The 9,968-nt window shown below is 46.8% G+C and overlaps 1 protein-coding gene across 1 annotated transcript; it reads left to right on the top strand.

Moving 5' to 3' along the window:
- The first annotated feature begins 8,526 nt into the window (after window positions 1-8,526).
- On the top strand, window positions 8,527-9,643 carry LOC110552158 (olfactory receptor 2W3-like). The gene has a single exon (XM_060365020.1). The coding sequence runs from the start codon at window positions 8,561-8,563 to the stop codon at window positions 9,566-9,568; it is 1,008 nt and encodes a 335-aa protein (XP_060221003.1). The 5' UTR covers window positions 8,527-8,560; the 3' UTR covers window positions 9,569-9,643.
- Window positions 9,644-9,968: the final 325 nt, after the last annotated feature.

Below are 9,968 nucleotides of genomic sequence, written 5' to 3'. Positions count from 1 at the left end.
CTAGAGCCCATGTAGATCCCAAGTGGATATGGTTCCCTCTTCTAACTCCAGACATGATCCCCAGAGTAAGCTGGCTAGCAAGACTGCCCATATCAATTAGCTCTGGGTTTGATTTAGAGACCCTGTTTCAATAAAATAGAAGAGTAATTGAGTAGAAGAGTAACTAATGTAGTAATTGATTTACTACATTACCCTCTAGCCTCTACATATGTGGGCACACACTCAGTGAACACCCATTCACACATGCATCTCTCTCTCTTACATGCACACACACACATACACACACACACGAAAATGGAAGGAAAGAAAGAAATTGGTTCTGTCACGTATGGGACTCTTTCCTAAGTCGGATGGCAGGACCACGCTCTCATGGGATGTCGGGCATCTGCTCTCCTCCCCATCGTCTCTATCCTACTGTGCCCAGCTTGGAGTGGCAGGCCCTACTCCCAGCACCCCACAGGGCAGAGAAAGCAGAGGCAGTAGAATTTGTTAAATGTGTCCTCTGGCCCATCGTCAGCCCCTCAGAGTGTGGCTGGTGTTTGTTCCGAGGGCCTCTGTCCCTCTGTTCTACTGTGCATGGAGGAGGAAAGGCCACAGACAGCCAGTGTGTGCAGATACTCACCAAGGGACCCACCCAGGGGCTTACCTATGGACTCACTGAAGTGCACACTTGTTAGCAGGGAATGGGCTCTGCAGCTGTAACTACCATTAGTCAAAAGTGCCCAGACATACTGTAATTTTGACAAGTTTCTTAGCCAATGGCTCTAATTCCGCCTGTTGGTCTCCAGCCTTGCCTTGCTGATTTCAGGAACGTGGCTTCTGCTATTTTTTTTTTCTATTTTTTGCTATAAGTTCCTATTGTTGGGTGATGCCATTTTTCTCTCCACAGTAACATTGAAAACAAGGAGACAGGTCTGTGGAGGGCATTCAGGGGCCGACACTTGCCTGGCTATGTGAGGTCCTTTGGTCCATTCATAGTACTATAGAGAAACTATAAACATATCAGTATTCACACAGAAACCAGGGAATTCAAGCTATTCAGTTTCTGAAACTAAAACATAAATCCATACGTGTCAACATTTCTCCGACTTCAATAGTAAAAATCAAGAAAAAGACAAGATCACCTTCCAACTCATTAACTGAACCTTTCTGTTAAGCCGTTTACTTGTGGCATTCTTCTGCTGTCTGGAAAAGCAGGCTTTTTCTTGGCATAAAATTATTAGTTAAAGATTTTTTTTTAAATGACTGACTTTCTATGGATCTTGGGTTTTAAAAAGTATGTGATCCTGTTCTAAGTCGAATTGGACTAGTTGTGTTTAAATAAGTTTTAAGCCACATAGTAATTCTTGCGAACAAGGGCAAGAAGAAAAATCAGCCCCTGCGTATTCCTGTCTTTTGAACAACAGGCTCAGTGCCCAAATTTTGCTCGCACACTGTTAAATTATTTTTCTATCGAGGGACGAAGTCTCACGGCCCTCATTTTCTGGTTGGACCTGTGGGGACTGAACACTGAGGCGGCACAGGACTACAGAACGTGCTAATGACCCTGGTGGGTTAGAAGATTGCCCAGAGCGTGGGGATTCAGAGGAGAGGCTGCCCCGGCCTCCCTTGTGGATGTTGATGAATCCAGACCCTCACAGAACTCTCCCTCCCATCTTCTCTGGAGAGCTGCATCTTTGCAACTGTAGCGTTCTCCTCTGCGATCATCAGAACCCGGCAGACAGAGGATGACGCCAGGCCGGGGATAGGCACCTTGGTTTTCTCCACAGCAACTCCAGCTGCAGCAGCTGTGTGCATCTAATGGGGAAGGCCCTGCGTGTTCTGACCTAGGTCTCCTGCGGGGCCACACCTTCTGCACTGAAATGCCGAGTCCACATGCAGGTACGACTGTGAGTAGGGTCTGATTCTGGGAGCTGCGTCTCGGAGACCCGCGCGTCTCCGCTGGTTTGTTAAGCAGACAAGCTGTGGGCTTAGCTCAGGGGCAGAGTGCCCATCCAGCTTGTGCCAGCTCCCCGGGAGTGGGGAAGGAGAGTCACACAGAGTCACTCAGAGGACAGCAGCAGCACGAGAACACACATTGTAAGTGTAAATGTAAGCGATGGGCTGTTTTTACGGGACTGGGTATAGACGTGCTAAATGAACACAGACAACACGAACTTTTTGTCGTACCTTCATATTGAAAGTAGAGTTTTCTGGGAAAAGAAAATTGATTCTTCTTAGGTAAAAAAAAAAAAAAAAAGAAAGAAAAGAAAATGAGATCTGAGATGTGAGTTTTGTTTCAGTCCCTCAATGCCCAAACAGTAATGAAATGTGTATTGGCTCCTTGTTGGGAACTAATGACTCAGGCCCCCTTCTCTAAGAGCATACCCGGTACCCTTCATACTGTTGTTACATTTTCAAACTTGGGGGGAGAGGACAGGACCTTTCGTCTTTTAAATAATAAAATAGATTTTTTTAATTTAATTAAGTTCCAAGTAAACTAAAATATTTCCTTCTGAATAGTGCCAGGCTCCCTAAGATCTGGCAAAAGCACACAGCGTTGACTCCAGTCCGGTGCAGACACTTCTGAGATGGACCAGTACACGCAGGAAAGCAGATTCCCCACAGTCTGGCCCGTCAGCACCCACGGGTGACCTCACTGTGACACTGTGTGCTCATGCTCCCAAACTCACAAGCCGTAGAGACGCTTCCCAGGGAAAGGGCCCCTCCGTGCAGATGAGCAGCTTCTCTGTTCTCAATGCTAGGCAACACATTCTCTAAGAAAACATCTTCAGTATGTTGGAAAACTCAGGGCTCCAGCCTAGGGTCTGGTTCTACCCCTGTTGCCCTCTGAGCCAGAGGAAAAAGAGGAAGTGTTTCTCCGAGACAAGAAAGCATGAGCACCTGCCTGCTCTTTGTCCAGGTGTGAACGCTGGAAGGATGTACCTGGCTCAGGCTACCCCAGCACAGGAAACTCCACTTAGTTCATGGAAGGGTATCTATTTAGTTTAATGTCACAGGGACACATCAGGTTCCTTTTGCAGATCATTATCCATGTAGATCAAATAATTTAAAAATAGACCCAGAAGAAAATGCAAGGACAATTCTATTTCATTGGAGTTTAAGAAACCAAAGGGCAGGAAGGCTGGAGATCTCAGTAGCTGCTGGGAAGAGACAAGGAGGGAAGGAAGGGGGTGAGGGGTGGGGAGCTGACATGCTTTTTGAGTTAGAGGGCAAGGAAGAAGCATTCTGAGGAGTGGAGTCTCAACAGTTGTGTGAGCAAGGGTGAGGGGAATGTTCAAAGAGCAAGAATGGAAATTTCCTGGAAAGTGGAAATAGAGGGAAAGAAGAAAAAAATCTACCCTTTCTAAGCAGGCAGGCTTCACAGTGAGGGCCTGTAAGCAGCTGTCCTGGGAGAGGGCCTTCTAGGGTCTGCAGGCACATCCCTCACTGAGGGGACAACTGACCACATCCTCCTGTCATGTCTTCTGGGGTGTCATTTCCTTTCAACTTCTGTCTTCAGGCTTGTCTCCCTGAAGATGAAATAAGATTTTTCTCCTTGTCTTAGGAGGTCTCAGCTTTGCCTTGACAAGGGAAGCCCCTGGCGTCTACATGAAAGGCTGTTATCAACCTATAACTAAGCCGATTGTAAATGCTAAGGTCCTGGGCTCAGGAGAAAGGATGTCCCTCCAGAGACTGATTTAGAAGGAGCAAGGAGGTAGATCTTCCCCACCTTTCAGACAGCAAAGGTGCCCTGTGCCCCTTAAGTACCCTTTTCTTGAAGAGAGGCCTGAGCCTCTAGTGTCTAGTGAGCCATCCTGTGAAGCTGCTGCGTGGAGATGGTGCACCTGTCTCCATGCCAGGTCTTGTGTTTGTGCTTTAATATTGTTTTTGTCTTAGGAAAAGACACAAAACTCTCATGTTAGAGAAATCAACAGCTCAGTAGAATCAAACTTGAGATAGTGCCTTATGAAAAATCTGGAGATTCCAGAGACACAAACCCCAAGAGAGCATGACAGCCAGATGATTTTTTAATTTATTTATTTTTTATTAGTTACAGTGTATTCACTTTGTATCCAAGCTGTAACCCACTCCCTCATCCCCTCCCAGTCCCACCCTCCATCACTCATTTCCTCCCATGTCCCTACCCAAGTCCACTGATAGGGTAGGTCCTCCTCCCTTTCCCTTTGACCCCACTTTTTCAGGTCTCATCAGGACTGACTGCATTGTCCTACTCCATGGTCCAGCAAGGCTGTTCTCTCCGATCAGAGGGAGGTGATCAAAGAGCCAGCCACTGAGTCCATGTCAGAGACAGCCCCTGCTCCCATCACCAGGGAATTCACTTGGAGACTGAGATGCCATGGGTCACATCTGTGTAGGAGTTCTAGGTTATCTCTATTCATGGTCTCCAGTTGGAGCATCAGTCTCATTTGCCCAGATCCCAGAAGCAGAAAGACACACATGGTATATACTCACTTATAAGTGGATATTAGACCAATAATATAAGATAAACATAGTAAAATCTGTACAACTAAAGAAGTTAAGCAAGAAGGAGGACCCTGGGTAACATGATCAATCCTTACTCAGAAAGGCAAATGGGTTGGATCTTGGAAGAGGGAGGGGGCAGGGAACAGGACAGGAGCCTACCACAGGTGGCCTCTGAAGGACTCTACCCAGCAGGGTACAGAAGCAGATGATGAAACCCATGGCCAAACTTTGGGCAGAGTGCAGGGAGTCTTGTGAAAGAAAGGGTAATGAAGGACCTAGGGTTGGCGGGGACAGGAGATCCACAAAGAGATAAGCCAGATGATTTTTTTAAAAGAGGGCCAGTGAAGTAACATCTTAGGAACGAATGGCTTGGGAGCCACAAGTGCAAACATTCCTGTTAGACATAAAAAAGTCACAAAATATTCCCGTCAGTTGAGAAAACGAATATTAGGAAGAAAATCTGAACTCAGCCTGTCCTGAAAATCAGACCCAAGCCCTTCACAGTGCTAGGACTTGTTTCTCAGTTCCCAATCCCCCATTCCTTGACTTCTCTGGGTTCCTGATTCAAACACTATGGAATTCTGCATGCTTTGAAGCACCCAGTTGTTTCAGGGACTGGAGACCCATTTCAGTTGTTCGAGCTTCCAGCCTCTTGCGCCTTCCTTCCTAGTCTCCTTTCTCATTCTGTTATGTTTAGCTTCGGCAAAGAAAGGAGAGTTGAGGTCATGATCTCTGAGAAGACAGAGACAAAGATAAACAAAGATTAACATTTTGTCACTCACAGGGCTGGAGAGATGGCTCAGCGGCTAAGAGCTCTTGTGCTCTTGTAGTGGACCTAGGGTTGGATTCCCGGCACCCACATCAGGAGGCTCACTCCCACCTAAAGCCATAGCACCAGTGGATCTGATACTCCTTGCTGGCCTCTGCAGGCACCTGAACAGAGACAGACACAGACACAGACACACACACACACACACACACACAGAGAGAGAGAGAGAGAGAAAGAGAGACAGGTTTATATATGTACTTTCCTTAAACTATAACAGGTGTCTGGAAGGATACATTTGTAGAGTAAGGTATGAAATTAAGAAAGATCCGTTTTTGCATCTTTTCTCAAAAATCTGGTTTAAAAAAACCTACAGCAAAATAGGAAGTTAAGAAGTGACTTGTAGGAAAATAAAAGGTTAACAAACAAGTGAGTTTTAAACAAGAGAAATGTTCTCATTGATTACTGAGAACCAGCAATTTAAAACATGAAGATATGGTTTATAATCAACAATAACCATGTTGTATATTTAAGAGAAATATGAAATGAAATATGCATATGACATACATAAGTATCATATGACACATGATACTTAGAAAATATGAGTGACTTTAAAAAAAAAGATTTATTGCCAGGCATGGTAGTATGCACCTTAATCCAGTACTTCGGAGTTAGAGGCAGGAGGATCTCTGTGAGTTTGAGGCCAGCCTGATTTTCATAGTGAGTTTTAGGCTAGGCAGGGCTACAAGAGACCTTGTTTTAGAAAGAAGGAAGGAAAGAAAGAAAGAAAGAAAGAAAGAAAGAAAGAAAGAAAGGAAGGAAGGAAGGAAGGAAGGAGGGAGGGAGGGAGGGAGGGAAGGAAGGAAGGAAGGAAGAAAGAAAAAGAAAGAAAGAAAGAAGAAGAAGAAGAAAGAAAGAAAGAAAAAAGAAAAAAAGAAAGAAGAAAAATTGAAAAAATAAAAGATTATTTATTCTTTAGTTTTTCGTGTGTTCTCACCATACATTTTGTTTTGTTGTGTAGCCAGAGATGACCTTGAACTCCTGATCTTCCCACCTCTGTTTCCTGAGCACTGGGATTACAGTGATGCACCACTGTTTCCAGGACCATCTGTGTGTGTTGATGTTGTGAAGATGGTCCAGAGGGTGTGTATCCTCTGACTGGGGGGAGGGGTCAATAAATGCAGGGCAGACTTCTACACATGAGATTAATAGGACAAAGAGAAAATACTCAGTTTTTAGTTCTGTAAGACAAACGTGTTTCTTTTATTAAAACAACACGTACAAACTTAAGGTGTACAGAGAAGTGCTGATCTCTTAAAAACTATGAATTAACTTAAACTCCATGCATGAATGTGCTCATGCCTCATGCCTATGCTCCATGGAGCTCTGGTGCAGGGCATGTAAGCCACCTCAGCTTTCCTATATGCCAAAGAAATAAGGGAATGGAACTCGGTATAGAAAATGTGTTTTTTTACACTTTGGTCAAGCCTGAGAGAGAAAGACCCTTCCTTTCTCTCCACCTTTCCTGGAATGTGGTACAGTTACAAGGAAAAGAGGAAACAGCGGCCAGGGGCTCTGCATGTGCTGTTCAGCTGTGAGCTGGGTCAAACAGCCTTCTCCCGCAGGGTGTGAACCTGGGCCCAGGCCTTCTCTCTCTTGTCCCATCTGTCGAGAAGACTCATGAGTAAAGGAACTTGCCTCCAAACCTGATGACCTGAATCTGATCCCCACAAGCCCACATAATGGAAGGGAAAACCTGATTCCTGAAAGCTGACCTCCTCAAACCTCCAAAGCTGAGCTAAAACACACACAGACACACACACACACACACACACACACACACACACACACACACTGTAATTTTAAAAAACTTTAATTGGGATTCAATTTTCCTTTTTTCTTTCTTTCTTTCTTTCTTTATTTCTTTTGGGAGGGGGCGGGTTCGAGACAGGGTTTCTCTGTGTATCTTTGGCTGTCCTGGACTCGAACTCACAGCGATCCACCTGCCTCAGCCTCCCCAAGTGTTGGGATTAAAGGCATGGGCCGCCCCACCTGGCTCCAGTTTTTCTTTAAACAGTATTTCCCATGTACTTTGGAGGAAAAACAAGCACATACCACTTAAGTAGCCAGCCCAGAAAGAGTTTTTATGAGCATGTGCTTTTACTGGTAACCTATTGTCTCCTATGTCATTTTTCTATCCAAAAATCCAAAATTCACTAAAAATAATAATAAAAAGGACAGAAAGTGCCTTTGGAATAAACATCACCCCAAATAAATAATTGAATCCAGCTGTTAAGGGTGTCCACCACCTTTACTTTTGAAAACTTTTGAAAGTCTGCGTAGAACGTTCGACTCCCATCTAAGTAACTACTGGAGGCCTTCAACCGTGCAGAGACGCGCAGATGACGGCGGCAGTTCACTAGAGAGCATTTCGAGAGTCTCTGTGTTGCAGAGTGGAAAACGTATGGGAACCTCAGAGTCACTCTTAGATGCCACACAGCACTTGGTGACCGCTGGCTACTGAACTGGAGATGGGTGGTGTTGGGGGTGGGTTCTCTGACCCTTCCGACCACAGCAAGGGCAGCAGGGGATGACCGAACCACTGAAGCAGAGCCACAGACCACAGTTCATCTGACCCGGATGTGGCACAGTGCTTCGTCACATTTGCTTACGTCCCTCTCTGCCGGGAATAATACTCCAGATGCTCTTTGCTCCTGCCTGTCTTAACAAACTTTAGTTGCTTATAACGGATTTATTTGTATTCTGCAGTAGGTTATAAAGTACAAAATATGTACATATAAGCTTGTACATTTGCAACATGACAAACTTAAAAATTTTAGAGCTATTTCTAGGTAACACCATTCCATTCTTGAATCAACAAATTATGGAAAATCTCTAGGAAAAAAAATTCCAGCATATTTATTTAAAAAATATATCTGTGTGTCAATGAACCCACATGAGTTCACATGGGTGATGTCCCAGTGTCCAGTCAGCTGTGTTGGGCATCTTCAAATACTACTGGTTAGTTGTTTGTGACTTTATCTTGTGCTCTTTGCATTTGGACAGGAGCTTGGGATTGTGGGTCTCGGGGGAATCAAAAGTTGGGCTGCAGCACAGTTCATCACTCACTTCACAGAATTAGAGGCGGGACTAGAGTGAGTGAGGCCCATTCGCTAAGCAGCAATTGCTGGGTCAAAACCAGCACTCGGTCCCGTTTCTGCCCATGACGACTGGCTTGCCGCATATGTGACTCAGTCTCGTCCTACATCACTGTAAATGAATAATAAACGACAGAAGCACTGTCCACTCTGATCATTGTCCGTATGGATGTCTTCCTCAGGTGCATCAGAGATGGACGCGGCCAATGACAGCACCTTCGGAAATTTCATTCTCGCGGGCTTCTCTGACCGGCCCCAGCTGGAGAGGGTCCTCTTCTCGGTCCTCCTGCCCGCCTACCTCCTGACCCTGCTGGGCAACGGCACCATCATCCTGGTGTCCAGGCTGGACCCGCACCTGCGCACCCCCATGTACTTCTTCCTCACGCACCTGTCCTTCCTGGACCTCAGCTTCACCAGCAGCTCCATCCCACAGCTGCTCTACAACCTGAGCGGGCAGGACAAGACCATCAGCTATGTGGGCTGTGCTGTGCAGCTGGTGCTGTTCCTGGGCCTGGGGGGTGTGGAGTGCCTCCTGCTGGCCGTCATGGCGTATGACCGCTTTGTAGCGGTCTGCAAGCCCCTGCACTACACGGTGGTCATGAGCCCCAGGCTCTGCATAGGCCTGGTCTCAGTAGCCTGGAGCTGCGGAGTGGCCAACTCTTTGGCCATGTCTCCGGTGACCCTCAGCTTACCCCGCTGCGGGCGCCGCAGGGTGGACCACTTCCTGTGCGAGATGCCGGCCCTCATCAGGATGGCCTGTGTCAACACTGCAGCCGTGGAAGGCACGGTCTTTGTGCTGGCGATCGGCATCGTGCTGTCCCCGCTGGTGTTCATCTTGCTCTCCTACGGCTACATCGTGAGGACTGTGCTGCGAATCCGCTCCGCCGCAGGGCGGCAAAAGGCCTTCAACACCTGTGGCTCGCACCTCACCGTGGTCTCGCTTTTCTACGGAAACATCATCTATATGTACATGCAGCCGGGAAACAGCTCCTCCCAGGACCAGGGCAAGTTCCTCACCCTCTTCTACAACATGGTCACCCCGCTCCTCAACCCTCTGATCTACACGCTCAGGAACAAGGAGGTGAAGGGGGCACTCAGGAGGCTGCTGCTGGGTAGCAGAGAGGCAAGGGAAGTGAGGGCCCGTCCCGGACAGACCAGAGGGAAGCTGTTCTGGTGAGGGTGGCTAGGAAAACCGAAACAGAACACAAGCTCTCAAGCAAACATTTTAATGAGAAAGAAAGGGGCCGAGAAAGACATTCCACGGCGATTTGGGGGCAGTTCAGGCTGCTCTGTAGCAGAGGGGAAAGACGGCATGTTATTGCATTCTTGAAGAGTTCTGGGGTTTGGTAGTAACGAGGATGGCATGTGTGTTTTAAATTCCTTCCTCGCGGTTAAAGCTGACTTGCCCATCTAAGATGCAGATCTGACGGTTTATCCCTAGAATGGCGTCATCGTGCTATCCTGTACATGGCGAAATGTATTCTCACAGTGAGGTAAGGGGAGAAGAGGTGCCTTCTATGCACCGTTAACGTTGGGGGAGAGGGACTGTGGGGACATAAGCATCTATGCTCTCTTGT

The sequence above is a fragment of the Meriones unguiculatus genome, chromosome 11, assembly GCF_030254825.1.
Source record: "Meriones unguiculatus strain TT.TT164.6M chromosome 11, Bangor_MerUng_6.1, whole genome shotgun sequence".
In the NCBI taxonomy this organism is placed as follows: Eukaryota; Metazoa; Chordata; class Mammalia; order Rodentia; family Muridae; genus Meriones; species Meriones unguiculatus.
The sequence above is the reverse complement of the archived record's forward strand: the minus strand, read 5'-3'. Positions and strand labels throughout refer to the sequence as shown.

What these genes read in the sequence shown, in the direction of transcription:
- LOC110552158 (XM_060365020.1), top strand. Translation starts at nt 8,561, where the DNA reads ATGTCTTCCTCAGGTGCATCAGAGATGGACGCGGCCAATGACAGCACC.